Source organism: Telopea speciosissima, chromosome 4 (assembly GCF_018873765.1).
Source record: "Telopea speciosissima isolate NSW1024214 ecotype Mountain lineage chromosome 4, Tspe_v1, whole genome shotgun sequence".
Taxonomy (NCBI): domain Eukaryota; kingdom Viridiplantae; phylum Streptophyta; class Magnoliopsida; order Proteales; family Proteaceae; genus Telopea; species Telopea speciosissima.
The window spans coordinates 63,528,146-63,546,034 of NC_057919.1; the positions used below are offsets into that span (position 1 = coordinate 63,528,146).

General features: G+C 41.1%; 2 protein-coding genes across 2 annotated transcripts; one reads left to right on the top strand and one right to left on the bottom strand.

Moving 5' to 3' along the window:
* Positions 1-3,940: 3,940 nt before the first annotated feature.
* On the bottom strand, positions 3,941-6,873 carry LOC122657474 (pentatricopeptide repeat-containing protein At3g24000, mitochondrial-like). Its single transcript, XM_043852184.1, has one exon. It carries the CDS (start codon positions 6,739-6,741, stop codon positions 4,237-4,239), a length of 2,505 nt encoding a protein of 834 aa, XP_043708119.1. The 5' UTR covers positions 6,742-6,873; the 3' UTR covers positions 3,941-4,236.
* Positions 6,874-14,198: 7,325 nt separating this feature from the next.
* On the top strand, positions 14,199-17,889 carry LOC122659967 (FT-interacting protein 1-like). Its single transcript, XM_043855133.1, is given in 3 exon segments — positions 14,199-15,042; positions 15,045-15,351; positions 15,353-17,889. Coding segments are annotated over 3 exon segments (3,123 nt in total). The 5' UTR covers positions 14,199-14,630; the 3' UTR covers positions 17,757-17,889.

Consider the following 17,889-nt stretch of genomic DNA (forward strand, 5'->3'; position numbering starts at 1 on the left):
GGAAACAAGTGGAGTCAAGGGACAGCAATCGACACTGAAGAGAAAATTAGAATAGCAGCAATAAACCAGCCTTCAAGGAATAAAAAATAAGGGCAGTCTTCAGCAGAGTAGCCAGGCAACAAGCAGCAACCAACTAGCAACTCACAACCAGAAGAAGCCAACCAACCAAAAAAAAAAATGAATGTCAAGGTTTTGGAGGAGAAAATTCAGTAGCAATCAACCATCAAAAATATAGCAGAACCACAGAACTTCATGACAAAACACAGAGCTTCAACAACACTCTTCCCATGTGTGATCGAGAACTGTCAGGGTTTTCTCTGGAGATCGATCCTTGCAACAATAATTGTGGTTGATGTAGACATTCAAGCAACAACAAGTAATAGGTAGATATAATTAAAATCACTCCATTAAATATTGATAGGAGTGTATTTAAGGCATAATAGAAGCAGCTATGGGTGGCTGCACACCACAAGAGGAAAACGACAAGGAGGGATCAGAAGAAAATCGAAAAGAAACTCCAATCTGATTAAGGAAGCTCTGATACCATTTTATAATATCAGAAAATAATTAACCAGACTAGAGGAAGAAGAAGAAGACAGAAGAAGAGAAGAGAGGAAGGAAACCACGCAAACCCCAATAGGGAAAAGGGCCTGCGGTAGAACTGAATGTTCTGTCGCAGATTCGCAGGTCATTGACTAAATTTATTATGTTTAAAAACAATAATACTGATGGGACCAAATTGCCCCTACATAAACCGTAATAGTAAAAGACAGGAATAAATAAGAGGGAAAGACACATCTGACCCTATAAACACTTATTTTAACACAGATGATACTGTCTTAGTAGATGAGGCAAAAGCAGGGATTAACACCAAAGTGGAGCTATGGAGATCAACCTTGGAATCAAAAGGTCTGAAGATAAGTAGAACTAAGACCGAATACATGATGTGTAACTTTAGTAGCTCGGGAACAGATAAGGAAGTGGTGAATATTGAGGAGAGCGAGATCCCGCAAAGTGACCACTTTAGATATCTGGGATCAATCGTAAATAAGAAAGGAGACACAGATGACGACGTTGCCCAAGGATTAAAATAGGGTGGATGAAGTGGAGAAGTGCGACCGGAATACTGTGTGTTTAACGTTTCCCTTTAAAACTTAAAGGAAAATTTTATAGGACTGTCATTAGACCAGCTATGATGTACGGGTCGGAATGTTGGGCCATGAAGAAGTGCCACATCAATAAACTTGGTGTAGCAGAGATGAGGATGTTGAGATGGATGAGTGGGAAAACTAGGAAGGATAAACTAAGGAATGATCACATTAGAGCTGGCTTGGGAGTAGCTCCAATCCATGATAAACTTAGAGAGAATCGTTTGAGATGGTATGGCCATGTCCAACGGAGGCCTTCTGGTGCTCCAGTCCGGAGGAGCGACATGATCTTGATTGAGGGAACCAAAAGAACTAGAGGCAGGCGGTGAAGAAAGACATGCTTAGCTTAGGCCTTGCCCCGAGTATGACCTCAAACAGAGCTGATTGGAGATCAAAGATCCATGCGGTCAACCCTATTTAGTTGGTCTTTGTTATGTATTGCCATTGTTTGTATTCCCCCCCTCTTCGAGACTAAGCGCAAAATGTTGGGCAGTTAAGAAGCGGTACATAGTTAAGAAGGGTCGATGTCTTAGAGATTTGTGTTGATGTTGTTTGCCCCTCCCCTCCTTTTTTACTTCTTTTCACCTTTTTCTCTTATAGGATCCATGTAGCCCACCCCATTAAGTTGCTATAAGGCTTGGATGCTGTTGTAAACACAACAACAAATACACATATGAATGAAATTAAGTCCTTTATGATTGCTGAAATCAATCCACTCTTCAATACTGGGAAGAACCATACATCTGTTAGTGAATGCCATGGAATGAATGTTTATTTTAACTATTTGATTCTAGATATGGGGTGGGAAAAGAGACTGGAAAAGGCTTATATCAGATTGTACTCCATGATTGCTGAATTGAATGGAATAAGTACTGGTTTTTTGAAGTGGAGTGGCTCTTCCCACACTTGTACAGCAGAACAGCATCCATGTGTCCATATTCTCAATATGTTAACCCAATTGCAGGGACAGTACTGCAACAGATTTAAATATGAATCCCTATGGACTCCCAGATGTGTGTAAACCATGCAATTCACAAAGACAAAATACATAGCTCAGAATAATGTTTAAATACCATGCACTCCTGCTATGGCCCATGTTTAGAAGCATATAAAATACATAAAAACATAAGAACATTTCATGCCATGCACTTCCTTAGAAACACGAAGTGACAACATCATGACCAAGAACATTGCATGCCATGCTCTTCATTGGAAAGCCCAATGTAAGGTTAAAATTTCTATGAAATAAGCATGAAAATATCCTCTTTCAAGAGGACAAGTTGGTTCTTCCCAGTATTGGCTTCGCAATGGGCAGGTCATATCCTTTACTCACCACAAAAAAAAGGCGTACCTAGTGCACGAGGCTCCCGCCACTGTGGGATCTGGGGAGGATCATAATGTACGCAGCCTTACCCCTGCTTTCGCAAAGAGGCTGTTTCCAGACTCGAACCCGTGACCATTTGTTCACAATGGAGCAACCTTACCATTGCACCAAGACCCACCCTCTATTCTTTATTCACCATAAAACTAATAAATTCTAATGGGAGCATGGTACAAGAACTCACGAGATCTCGCTAATAACTCGCCATTTCAAAATAGCAAGACGAGATGAAGGTCTAAATGGAAAGTTATAATGTCTCAGCCGAGATCTTGGTGGTTTTGGTCATCTCGGTTGGAAATCTTGGTATATAGATACCTATTTATGCCAGAAACCAGGACATACACTTATTTATGCCTAATATCATTTAAGTAAATGTTTTTTTTATAACATTTACTTAAGATATTATTCATAAATAAGCAAATACCCCCTATTTGAATAAAAATAGTTAAAAAATCAAATTTCAAAAGGATAAAAAGTCAACCCCTCAGTTCAAGAACAAAAGCTGGATTTTCTACGGTTGGTGCAATTTTCAACTTTCTAATGCTGGGGTTTTTCTCAAATCTAAAAATCCCACAAATTTTATTATGGTAAAACATTGCGAAAAACCAAAAGTGCGGTAAAATATTCATTTGTTTTGATGTCCAAAAAAATATTTTCATTCAGAGCAATTTTGACAACATTCGCGCACACCAAATTAAGTTTTACCGGTACATAACTCCTTCAATATAAATCAGATTCTTTCATAGACTAATAAATACATAGCAATCGATTTAGAGGGTTTTAAAATTCAAAACCTTGTACAGAGAAGACAATTTAAATCGTATAACTTACAACATAACATAAAAGTTAAGTTGCTGAGTTTTATATTTCATATGACATAAAATTATTTTGAAAGTAAAGAACCAATACTAGGATGATTATTTATAATTATGATAATAATAGAAAGAAGAGCTTTTGCCTTTGAAGAAGAAGAAAGAAGCCCAATGAAAGAGGAATCCTAGTGATAGAAGGCTGGTACCTGTTATGCAATGCAGCTCATATCAGTTGCATTTCTCACACTGAAATACTGGTTCTGCTCATGATGTCAACAGTGGTTCCACTCAATTGTCCAGTGTCCAGGAATCAGCCTGAATTCAGGGCAAAACTTCCACATGAGTCTCGGAAATGATATGGAACCAAATTATCTTGCATCAGATATTTTCACTCTAACATCTCACCCACCTCCATTACTGGTTAAACTTTAGCTCTGGGCAAGGATGGGTGCTTCATAATGCTGAAACAAATTCGTATAGAATTTTGAGATGAAAAGGATAAATGTCTACACTGCGTAGCAAATGCAATACATACATCATGGTCCTCCATGACATGAAAATTGAAGTAATAGTATACATGCATATAGATTCACACATAATAAAACACAAGTATATCCGATTGCCACATTTTTGGCATTACTATCCTAAAAGCAGATATGCAAAACTAATCCTCATTGAAAAGATAAAATTGCAGCTATAATCTAATACCGTAGGTCAGTGGGATGACTATTCTCATATCATTGCTTTATACAGAAAGAATAATTGCATAATAAATTCTCCATATACGAGGCTTCAGTTACCTGTTTATAGAGATAACTCCAGCTCAATGTTATCATCCAGACAAAATGGAAAAAAACTGAGCAATTAGTGGTTAATCTCTTTTAGTGAATCCACATCACCAGTAATCACCACAAGAGCAGTGCCCATCTATGAAATGATGGAAACGGTTAGCATCTCTGACAATGATCTCCCTCCTAACAATCTTCGAAATATACTTTGTCACAGTATGACAGTCATTACAGACACGAAGATTCTTCGTGATCCTTATCAAGCTCCCGGATGGGGTATTTATAAGTGCAAATGCAATTGCTAATCTCTCACTATGGCCCCACAGAAGCTTCACCTTCAGCTGCTTGTCGATGTCAAGAATAACACAACTAGTGTCTGGCATGTAACCTAAAGCCTCTATCTGTATCCTCAAATTCTCCAACATGTGAGAAATTTCTACCCAATATGGATGTGAATCATCCCTAGCAAAAAATGCATGGACCCGATTTCCTATTTCGGTCAAGCAGTATCCAGGAGTTTTCCTAAGCCCTTTCTTCCTCATAAGATCTCTTACATAATCTACTTCACTCCACCTCCCTCCTTCAGCATATATATTTGATAACACAATGTAAATTCCAGGGTTCATAGTATCTAAACTAAGCAATTTATCTGCAGTTCGGATACCCATATCAATGTTCTTATGAGTTCGGCATCCACTAAGCAAAGACTGAAGAACAAGGTTGCCCGGTTCAAATGGCATTTGTTTGATCAAGGCTTCAGCTTCTTCAAGACGGCCTGCTCTACTGAGAAGATCAACCAAGCAAGCGTAGTGCTTTTCTCTCGGCGAAATGCCATGGTCTGTGGACATGCTCTGGAACAAATGCATCCCCTCTCTGACCATTCCTGAGTGGCTACAAGCAGACAGAACAGAAATGAAGGTAGTTTCGTTTGGTTGGACTTCCTTCTCTTTCATCTGATTAAAGACTCTAACAGCTTGGTATCCATTTCCATGTATGCCATAACCAGTTATCATAGAATTCCACAGAACAACATCGTTGGGTATGCAGCCGTTGTTGAATAATCGCTCTGCAGAGTTTATAGTTCCACACTTGGCGTACATATCAATGAGGGCTGTCATGTTAACTACATCAAACACAATTCCATGCCGTAGCAAATGGGCGTGAACACTCTTTCCTTTCTTCAAAGATCCCAGATGCGCACAAGCATGGATCAAACCAACGAGAGTGAAAGAATTTGCAGCAACTCCCTCCTCTTGCATCTGGCTAAATAATTTCAATGCATCCTCTGCATGGCCATTTTGTGCCAGTCCTACCAACAATGCTGTCCATGAGATCACATTCCTCTCCTTCATCCCATTAAAAACAGAAGTTGCTAGATTTAAAGCACCACATTTAGCATACAGATCAACAACTGCAGTCGACACAATGAGATTCGATTGAAAGCCTCTTCTAAAAGCACAACCATGAAGGATTTTCCCACCTTCCAAACAACCTATCTGAGCACAGATCTGAAAGAGGCTAAGAATTGTAGCTGAGTCAAATACAATGTCGTCCGATGTGAATAGACGGAAGAGCTCAAATGATTCAAAGATTAATCTATTCTGCACATATCCTGAAAGCATGGCATTCCATGAAACCAAAGTCCTTGATGGCATCCTATCAAACACCTGCCTAGCACTTTTAGTGTCACCAATTTTACCATACATATCAACCAAAGAAGTAAGAACCAAAACATCACCATTCAATCCCAATCCAATCACAAATGCATGAATGCATTTCCCAAGTGCTGAATTTTTTATACCTCCACACACCTGGATCAAGTTTGAAACAGTTACTGCAGTTGGTATAATCCCAGCAACCCACATCTTGAAAAACAATTCAAAAGCCTTATCTAGGCAACCCGACTGCACATAACCTCCAATCATTGAATTCCAACAAACAACATCTTTATGAGGCATTTCATTGAACACCCTTCGAGCTTCCTCAATTTTGCCTGATTTCACCAAGAAGCCTATCGCTGAACTCCCAAAGAAACGATTATTTACCAGACCATTATTCACGGCGTCTCCCATTATTATATTACCCATTTCAAAATCTGACAAGCATGTGCAAGCCTTGAGTGCCAAAGTAGAGGTGCAACCATTGGTTTTTAAATCGCGGGATTTTATCATCTGATACAACTCAAGGGTCTCCATGAAACGCTCATTTTTAAGATACCCACCCATCATGGCATTACATAGGAAGACCGTCGGGTTACATATTTGATCGAAGACTTTGCGGGCATCGCTCAAAGTGCCCAAATTGGAATACGTATTAACAAGTCTGGTGGCGACAAATTCATCTGAGGAAAGAGAGTTGATAATGATCTGGGCATGGAGCTCTTTAACAGATAAAAGACTTATGGAGGATTCACGCAAGCGGGATAGCAATAGTTGCATGATGGGTATCGATTGATTGAGTCTAAACTTGAACTTGAACAGGGTATCTTCATCTTCATTTGCAGATGCGAAGATGGTGGAGAAGGGCGAAGAGGAGGGGGGTTTATTCCGTATCTTCTTGGGTTTGGGTATTATAAATCGATAGGTACGCGGAAATGAACAAGTAGAAGGCATGAAGACGAGGTGGGAAGCAAAGAGATTTGGGCTTTAAAAGCGGAAGTCATCGACCCCATGAAAGCGCGCTATTCTCATCTGCCTCCCTCGATCCAAATGAAGAAGAAACTAATCCACCATTAACAGGCGCGAGGTAGGAATGTAGGATCGATATAATAAAAATTTGTAGGTACCACACAGAATTTGAATGGGACGCTTAAGAATCCGGTTAAATTTTTTGAAAATGCAAACAAAAAAAACAAAAGAGCAAATTACATTCGCCTCCCCTTGTGTTTGAAACATTAACAGAATACCTCCTGTTGTTTGAACAATTACGTTCGTACCCATGAACGCTAACGGTGTTAATGTGGTGTTAGTTTTGAAATGTAAAAGACATTTAATTATTTAAAATAATAAAATTTTAATACTATTTTTACCCTTACTACGTCCTCCAAATCTAAAATCGAAAAATCGATTTTCAAATAGGGTTTGCTACACACCATCTCCAACGAAGGTCCAGGTCAGGTAGATAGAATTTTCCGACGGACCTCCCATTGCCCAACAACTCTCCGGTGAAAAGGTGTACTTGGGTCAATGGCTACACTATCGAATGTTAGAGGGATGGAAACTAGGGCTCACGAATAACAAGAAGCTAGTGGCAGTCAATTTGGGGTTTAATAGGATTAAAGGGTACTTCCCGTCAATCTGGCGAGCTTTCCAGTGCTATCAGCGATTACGCATGGTACAATAGGTTCCGTGGTCCAATTCCCTGGGATTACAACAAGAAGATGAAGGACCAGAGCTTAAGAAGGCTGTTCCTGAACGATAATTTCTTGAATGCGAAGCTGCTGGTAGGGTTTTTCGCAAGTAGGTCATAAACGTCGGTGGTGGGGAGCTTCGGGGATAACTGCCTTGAAAGTTATTCTAGGTTTCAATTAATAGAAAATTAGAGAAGAGGTTAGAGAATTGAGAGATGAGAATGGGTTTTCAATTGGGTTTTTAGGAGAAGATAATCAAAGGGATGAGAGGGTTCAGTCATGGCAAAATTCTGGGTTTCAGTTGGGAGAAAATTAGAGAGGAGGTTAGAGATTTGAGAGATGGGAATGGGTTTTCAATTGGGCTTTTAAGAGAAGATAATCAAAGGGGAAGAGAAGAGAGGGTTCGGTCATGGCAAAAAGAAGATAGAAGAAGGAAAGGAGAAGTGGTTTAGATGGTTTCGGATGGGTAGAAGAAGAAGAAGAATCAGTTGGGGCTTACCGGAGAAGAAAGGAATATGCTGCGGCCATTTCTGGTTCTGCCAAGCTCAGAGGGATGTCGGGAGTTGGCATCCGCTACCTGGTTTCTTCTTCCCATTCCACTTTTTCTTCTCTATCACTTGTAGAGGCTTTACTTGAGCAGCTGATGATCGGATCCATGAAGGGTGCTTCTTTTTGAGATCGTCGGAATGGAGAGTGGAGCTCCTCCCTCGCAAATTGCCGGAGAGGACAGTGGAGGTTCGCAAAACGCGGGAGATGAAAGAGGGTTTTGTAACATAAGGGTAAAACTCCATTAAAGTTTGGGTTTTTGGGTAAAAGGGTAAAAGTATATTAGTGAAGGTTAATATGGCTATTTATGAATGTTTTGCTTTTAACTAACGGTTTCAATCTTTTTTTTGTATGAATAAATCTATTGATAAACTCGTGAATTACACGTGGTGGATGAGTTATAGTTTTCAACCAATCACGGAGTGGAGTTTGGTCAAACTGTTGTACACGGCGTTGACAAGGCCTTCCGTGTTAGGATATCAACTATTAAGTTGGTTTTGCTAGGAACAAAAGAGAATTTACAATCTAAGACACAGGTACTCAGATATTTGATGTCCTCGACGATAGACTCCACCAATAAAGGAGCCAGCTTCACATGATTTTGAAGATAGGAGATAATATTGTGATTATCCAACCCTACCATAAGTTGGTCAGCAGCAAGACCAATTCTCTCCAAAAGACCTTCCCTTGTGGCAATAGCTTCCCCTTCTTCAATGTCCATAAAGGTAAAGGAAGTAGATTTGGCAAGGCAAGGGGTCCCCAAGTGGTTTCTGATGATGATACCAATACCCCTCTTGTTACTTCGCGGGTCTAGAGACGCGTCACAATTAATTTCCAGGAAAGGAAAAGGGGGAGGAGACCATTGTGGTGTAGAAATGACTTGAGGGGGAATAGTCCCAGATTGAGGCTTGCCAATCGGGCTGCAATACTGAAGAAATTCAGAGGTACTTCAGACAGCAGCTTCAATGACATCACTTGGAGACCAGGTCGTTCTTCCAAAGGCCTGATCATTTCTAGCTTTCCACAGATACCACGCCATAAAGCTAGCTAAACACTTCCGATTGCGACCATCAGCTTTGCTGTCTTTGTAGAGAGATGCCCACTGTTGAATTCAATCTGATATCTTGAGAGTAGATCCATTATGAAATCTAACAGAAAGGGGGCAGTCGAACCAAGCTGCTTGAGAGAAAGGACAGTGAAGTATAGTGTGATCTATAGACTCAACTGTAGCTCCACATTTCAGACATTGAGGATCAATGTTGAAACTTCTCTTCACCAGACCTTCTCCTGATGTCAGGCCATCAGCAGTAGCTCTCCATAGGAAGGTTCGAATCTTGGGGGAGGGGGGGAATTACATCGCCATATTCTCTTCCACACTGCTGAACTGGTGTTCTCCCATTTACCACCTGTAGAGGAGGGGCTTTGGCTTGTCTTCAGGTCTTCAATGTTGCAAAGTAAGTGGTAAGAGGACTTGAATGAGAATTTTCCTCGTTTGCCTGCTCCCCAAACAAGCTTATCCTCTCTTGGAAAGAGTGGAATTTGGATTTCTTGAATTGTATTCGACATCTCCTTGCTAAACATGGAGTTCAGCAACTCAACATTCCATATCCTATCCTCCTAAGAGATCAAATCCGAAACCCATTGAATGGTTGGAACTGGGTCATTTGGTTTTGGAATTTTACTAGCCTGAATAGAGGGAATCCACTTGTCTCTCCAAATATCTATCTTGTGGCCTGTTCCAATCTTCCAAAGAAGACGTTCAACAATGACTTTCCTCCCCTCAATAATGCTTCTCCATCCCCATGAGAGGCAATTTCCAAGTTTTGCTTCCAAGAAGGTACACGACGGGAAGTACACATTTTTCATGAACAAACTAATTGTGGAATCTAGTTCGGCCCATAGTTTCCAGGCAGCCTTAGCTAGAAGATCCTTGTTTTGTAATGTTGGGTCTGGAAAGCCCAATCCCCCATGTTGCTTTGAGTGACAGAACTTGTTCCATGATAGCCAATGCATCTTGGTGCTGTCCTCCTTACCTCCCCAATAAAAATTGGCAGCCATCTTTCGAATCCTTGAGTGGTAAGAACTAGGGAGTTTGAAATGAGAGGCTGCATAACTTGAGGTCGCCATGGCTGATGACTTGAGGAAACTTCTCTCCCTGCATGAGAAAGGTAACTCTTAGCCCATCCATTCATTTGAGGATCCTTGAGAACCATCGCTTCAAACGGGGGGTGTATTTGGGTTGAAACATATGCTCGATTTCTTGGAGTTAATAAGCTGTCCGCTGGCTCGACAGTATGTATCAATAACATCCTTGACATTATGAAGATCATCAAGCTTAACCTCCAAGAAAATCAAGCAGTCATCCGTAAATAGTAAATGTGAGATTGGCTGACCCCTATTGTGAACTCGGATACCTTTTACTTTCCCTTCCACTGCCTTTTTCTCCAACATGGCACTTAGGGCTTGGGCACAAATCACAAACAAGGCAGGGGAGAGAGGGTCTCCCTGACGGATTCCTCTCGATGGATTGATAGAACATCTAACCACGCCATTGATAAGGAAGGAATAGCTCACCGAGGTAACACAGTACATAATGATTTACAGCCATTGAGTTGAAACCAAACCGACCAAGAAGTCTGCTAAGGAAAGGCCACTCAACTCTATCATACACTCTCTTCATGTCGAGCTTAAGGCCACTCAACGGTTTCAAATTATAAGTCAAGGTTTACTTGTAAGCCCCACAATAATCTAGGGGAGGTCCATGTAAATGTTCAAACAATGGGGGTTGTTCTGTAAATGGTTCAAACACGAGGGGAGGTGCATGTAATTGAAGTTCCCTGCATGGGACGCAAGGGCCACGCCAAACACATTGGGGGGGGGGGGGTCAAAATTACCACCTCGAATGGTAGATTTTCTGCCCCCCCCCCCCCCAATGTGCCAGCGCACTCCCATTAGCTGTCTTGCGTGCGTGGCCCTTGAGCTCCCATGCAGAGAACAGTTCCCCCAATAAATAACTATATAAATATAAATATAAATAATATATATATAAAATTTAGTAAATATTACCTAAATATGTGCAAAATGTATATATTATTCACAACCCATTCCTTCTACCCCAACAAAAAAATTCTACAACCCATTTCAATCAATTTTCAAGCTAACAACCAATTTCTATAAAATAAAAAAAAATAAAAAAAGCCCCCCACCCCTTGCTAGTTGTAGGTTTATGTTGACTTGTCTTAGCCTTCCCTTTGTAGCTTAGATTGGGATAGACCAGAAAACAAAAAAAAAAAAAAGAAGGCCATGAGAGCATAGAGGTCCAAAGGACATCTATGGAGGCAATCAAAAGCTCAAAGAGCATAGTTATTTTAGTATGGAAACTATAAAATTGAAATTTTTTCCAAGCATAGATGGTTAATACTTAATAGTGAGGTAGAAGGTTTGGACTAACTCACAATACCATTTAGATACACCTTCCTTGTCAATTCTATTTACAGAAAAGGAAAAGCAAATTCCTTGCAGGGAGAGGGTTTTCTACGCTGCCAGTATGACAATGAATCTACTCATTACACCATCCAATGGGGAAGTTTTTCCTTTACCTTTATATGACCTCATATGTCAAATTATACAAGTTTACCATGAAAATACTTAATGCTTAACCAACACTGCAGCACAAGATCAATTCTAGTATAATACGGTGGGTAGGGTTGGCAAGCTTGTGCCCCAATCATTCAGTAGTCACCCCACTCTGCCTCACCCGAGAGTACTTACCTCAATTGCCTTGTAAAATTTGGGAGTTCCATGTCTAATTGGTGGGCCAATTGGTTGTGGTTTTTAAATATCTTCAAAGAACTGGGTTTGGTATCAGTGAAGCCCATACTGTTTTTTTTGGTATCAATGAAGTCTGTACTATATCATCCCTCCAATGGTGGGCTTTTCTTGTTACAAAAAAAAATTTTAAATGGTGGGCTTTTCTTATATGGAAATAGAACTCTGTCCGGGAGTCTATCTCTCTCCTTCCCAAATGGAAAGACATCTCTACCCCACTCTTGGATAGAAAATTATTTCCCTTTTTTATAATGCAATTTTGACGGATATCAATTCACCCAAAAATGGTTTACAATTAAGGGTCCACATGATTACCAAGGAAAGAAACTGTCAGGAAAGGGAAGAGATTGTGAGTAGAGGTGTAGTACCTGCAGTGTGAACATTACTTTCCCTTTTTAAAAATTTTCCTTTGAGCAATTTTTTTACAGTGACAAATAAGAACTTCTTTATCAAGAAGGAAAAAAAAGAACCCAATTTCTCTCTAACCATGATGATGAGATAATCTCTTCATTTCACCCCATCTGATCCTTGATTAGACTGAAAAAGAATATTTTAGACTATAAATAATAAGGGTGAGAATTAATGAAGAATCCAGAGTCTAGACATAGCATCACATCACTATTGATGAAGAGAAAACCCTCCGATGAAGGAAAACTTAAAAAGGGAATGAAATGACCGCCCTGCACCCATTATGTTGGATGCCCATGCGTGCCCCTCATTGGTCCTCATGTTGATGCAGGGGCCACACGACCGGACAGCAAACCTTTCCCCAACAAATCATGTACTGGAAATCTAGAATAAAACCTAGGTCCCAGCCTAAGCTCGACTTGGATTGAAAAAATACATCAAATCCATTGGCGGGCCATTGCCCCATAGTCCTTTTTTCTTCTTCTTCTTCTTCTTCTTTTATTTTTGGTAGTCCTTGTCCCCCTTTATGAGAATCTTGGCTTTGTTCTCTTATCAAAAAAGTGAGGAAAAGGGGGAAATGAAATTGGATTCGTACTCTACTCACTCATTAAACGATTAGATGTAGCTGCTTCTGCTTTCTGGTGCTTTAATGAAGATTCTCTTTTCCACCAAAGAGCAAAAGGGAGAAGTTCTTAACTTTGTTCTCCGATGTTTGTCTAAGATATCTACAGCGTGCTCAATAGTTCAAGTCCAGGAAAAATGAAGATATAATTTCACTGCTGAAGAGAGGTTGTTTTCCAACTTGAACCCGCTATCACCAGGTTGCAATGGAGCATCTTACCGTTGCGCCGAGGTCTGCCTCAGCCTACAGTGGTGGGAGCCCCGTACACTAAGTAGCCCTTAGAACTCCTTTGCAATGATCCCTTCTCATAGGTTGATTGCTACCATCCTATATCCATCATGGATTACTAGCTAAAAACAAGTAATTAAGAAACTTTTGAATCAAACTATTTGTTAACCATGATGGATGCGAAGCAGATTCCAATCCAAAGACACAAAACGATCCCTCGATGAGGCTTCTAACCTCATTGGATCACTTCCAATTTCCGTTTACTTTAAATATTGTAGTTGTATTCCCCACTTTTTTTTTTTTTTTTTGGTAAATTGTTGTATTCCCCACTTAGTATGCATGGAATAAAGCAAGCTAACAATGACTTTATAGCTCGCCATCCAAAGAACAAGAATGTTGGACCTGCTTAAAAGGAACCATTCTGACCTCCATTTTTCTTCTCAAAAAAAAAAAATAAATATATATATATATATATATATATATATATATATGCATCAATAAAAAATTATGCCCAGTATCCCTCATATGCCAAATGTCAAAAAGCCACCTCCCCCCACACCTTCCCAGTTTTAAACCCACCATCTACAGATAGAATATGCCTGCTGCAAATGCCAAGATAGAATAAACTGTGAGATTGCCACTTGATAGTTTCAGTGATTTCAAGAGTTCAGAGGCAGCCACCAATATTACAAAAGGGTTTGTGTGGAATTTTATCATTGGATGCAGAAAGGTGGGTTAACAGAAAATAGTTAAAGTAAACCAAAGAAGAAGAGAGAAAGAGAATAAAGCAAGCAAAAGCATCTTTGGCAAGCTCACAACCGCTTGAGCTTTTGGTTTGGCTTTCACTTTTCTGCCACCCTTCACTCTGCTTTACTCTTTGTTTTTCATTCTTTTTCCACTTGCTTTCCTCCACATTGGTTTTGCTGCCCAAAGAAGAAAGGGAACATAGAGGATCAAAGTCGAGCATTCTTACACAGAACAAAGGGCATTGTGAATAGTCCAGTTTACGTGTGAAAGTATAACAAAAACAAAGTATGGTGCCACTGAAATCTATAGACTCTTAGCTAAACTATATGCATTGTCTCGGTCCATCATAAACCCAAAAAAGACCCATTCTGTTTTCTTACCCTTTATCACCTATATGTAAATGGGAAATCTGGGGACCAACTCATTTGTTTTGTTTATACTTAGAAAAATGAGTCTGGCCCCCTTGAAGCTTTTAAACAATATCTCATATATGCCTCTTTCCCTTTCTTCTTCCAGCCCCTCCTTTGGGTGACTGGTGGTGTTCAGTGATAGCTTTCTACCAAAGCATTCTTTTTTCCTGTACAACCAAACCAAAGCCTGCCATGTGAGGAACAAAATCAGAATGATGCAAAGGACAAAGCCTTAACTATTCCTTCTTTAGCTTTTTCTTTCCTACCTGGGATACTTCTGCTTCAGAATCAAGCTTCAGGTTTCCAGTGAGGGGCTGCTTCCTTGCAGCTTCTCACAGCAGTAAACCAAGGAGAAAAGGGACTATGAAGCTGGATGTGGAGGTGGTGAGCGCGCATGATCTTATGCCCAAAGATGGTGAAGGATCCTCCAGTCCCTTTGTAGAAGTTGACTTTGACAACCAAAGAAACAAAACCCATACTGTCAACAAAAATCTCAACCCTGTCTGGAACCAAAAACTCCTCTTCAATTTGGATGACCCCAACAGCCTCCATCATCACAACATTGTGTTCTGCGTCTACAACGAGAGGAAATCATTCCCTGGTTGCAACTTCCTTGGAAAGGTATGGATTCATGAATTAAATATAGTTAGAAAAGGGGAGGAAATTTTGCAATGCTTCCAATTAGAAAGGAAGTGGTTTTTCTCATCCATCAAAGATGATATTGGCTTGAAATTTTATATTTTACCTGAATTTGAACCCAAATCTCCCCCACCATACGATCAAGTGATCAATCTTTACCATCACCACCTCCTGTTTCTGATAATCCTACAAACATTCTTACTACTACAGATAATTCAGCTGCTTCTGGTACTGTGGCCACTACTAGTAACAGTAACCCTGCAACTCTTGCTACTTCTGAAGCTGTGCCGTTGTCGATACTTCTAAGGCTACTGCAGTGACTGAACGTTCTACTACAACAGTTGCTGAAATCAACAGCTCTGCCCCCCAGCTCTGCTTCTCAAGAGCCAGAGGAGATAAAGGAGTCAATTGAAGTTAAAGTTGAGACAACTCAATACATACACAAGCATGCAGCAGGTCAACCCACAAGCCCATCCTATCAACCAAGAGGACTACAAATTAAAGGACACCAGCCCCCGCCTAGGAGAGCGATGGCCAAATGGAGGAGTACGTGGCAGTGGAGGGTGGATGATGAGTGGAGAAAAATTCACCAGCACATATGACCTTGTAGAGCAGATGTTCTATCTGTATGTTCGAGTGGTCAAAGCCAAAGATCTACCCCCCAGTGCCATCACTGGAAGCTGTGACCCATATGCAGAGGTGAAACTTGGTAACTATAAAGGGAAAACAAGGCACTTTGAGAAGAAGACCAACCCTGAGTGGAATCAGGTCTTTGCATTCTCTAAGGACCGAATTCAGTCATCAGTGCTGGAGGTGTTCGTCAAGGATAAAGAGATGGTGGCCAGAGATGACTATCTTGGCAAGGTGGTCTTTGACATGAATGAGGTACCAACTAGGGTGCCACCAGATAGTCCCTTGGCACCTCAGTGGTACAGATTGGAGGAACGACATGGAGAGGGCAAGGTCAAAGGTGAGATCATGCTAGCAGTTTGGATGGGAACACAGGCTGATGAAGCTTTCCCAGAAGCCTGGCACTCAGATGCTGCCTCTGTTCATGGAGAAGGTGTTTTCAACATCCGATCAAAGGTCTACGTCTCACCTAAATTATGGTACCTAAGGGTGAACGTGATAGAAGCCCAAGATGTACAACCAACGGACAAAACCCGTCTCCCTGAAGTTTATGTTAAGGCTCAGGTAGGCAACCAGGTTCTCAAAACCAAGATATGTCCTACTCGTACCACCAATCCCATGTGGAATGAAGATCTAGTTTTTGTAGCAGCTGAGCCTTTTGAAGAACAGTTGGTGCTCACAGTTGCAGATCGTGTGCACCCATCCAAAGATGACTCATTAGGGACGATAAGTCTGTCGCTCAACATATTTGAGAAGCGCCTGGACCACCGGCCTGTTCATTCTCGTTGGTTCAACCTTAAAAAATTTGGGTTTGGGATATTGGAAGGAGACAAGAGGAACGAGCTCAAATTTTCAAGTAGTATCCATCTAAGAGTTTGCCTTGAGGGTGGTTACCATGTGCTTGATGAATCAACGATGTATATAAGTGATCAACGCCCTACTGCAAGGCAGCTTTGGAAGCAACCAGTTGGCATATTGGAGGTAGGCATCTTAAGCGCACAAAACCTCCCCCCAATGAAGACGAAGGATGGACGGGGCAGCACAGATGCTTACTGTGTAGCAAAATATGGACAGAAGTGGGTAAGAACCAGAACAATAATTGACAGCTTTAGTCCCAAATGGAATGAGCAATATACATGGGAAGTGTATGACCCCTGCACGGTAATCACACTTGGGATTTTCGACAACTGCCACCTAGGTGGCAGTGAGAAACCAGCTAGTGGAGGAGGCCCTACAAAAGACCCAAGGATTGGGAAGGTAAGAATTCGACTATCAACTCTTGAAGCAGATCGGATTTACACACACTCTCATCCCCTCCTAGTTCTAAATACATCTGGGGTAAAGAAGATGGGGGAGCTCCAGTTAGCAGTTCGTTTCACTTGCCTATCACTAGCTAACATGATATACCTCTATGGTCATCCTCTATTGCCAAAAATGCATTACCTGCATCCTTTCACAGTGAACCAAGTAGACAGTCTTAGATACCAGGCAATGAGCATTGTAGCGGTGAGGCTTGGACGGGCAGAGCCACCACTCAGGAAAGAGGTTGTTGAGTACATGTTGGATGTGGATTCTCATATGTGGAGTATGAGAAGAAGCAAAGCAAACTTCTTTCGGATCATGTCACTACTGTCAGGTTTTATATCTGTCAGTAGATGGTTAGATGATGTTTGCCACTGGAAGAACCCAATCACAACAGTACTGGTTCATGTTCTGTTCTTAATACTGATCTGTTACCCAGAACTGATACTTCCTACAATCTTCCTCTATATGTTCCTCATTGGGATATGGAACTACAGGTTCCGCCCAAGGCACCCACCACACATGGATACTAGACTTTCATGGGCAGAAGCAGTTCACCCAGATGAGCTAGATGAGGAATTTGACACCTTCCCAACATCTAAGCCCCAAGACGTAGTCCGGCTGAGGTACGATCGGCTAAGAAGTGTAGCCGGAAGGATACAGACAGTAGTTGGAGACATGGCGACACAGGGGGAAAGATTTCAGTCCCTGCTCAGCTGGAGAGACCCTAGGGCAACCAGCCTCTTCATAGTCTTTTGTCTGTTGGCTGCTGTGGCACTTTACATTACACCATTCAGAATAGTGGCTCTTGTCACAGGCCTAGTCATGCTCCGCCACCCTAGATTCCGGAGCAAATTACCTTCTGTACCCAGCAATTTCTTCAAGAGATTGCCAGCTCGGGTAGACAGCATGCTTTGAGGAGGTACAAACAAGTCCATATCAAATTATTGATCCCATTTCTGTGATCTGTTTCATGGCTACATTGGAATCCTTTCTAGTTTCACTGTTACAAACTGTTCTTTTTCATGTAGAGTCAATGGTTTTACATTTC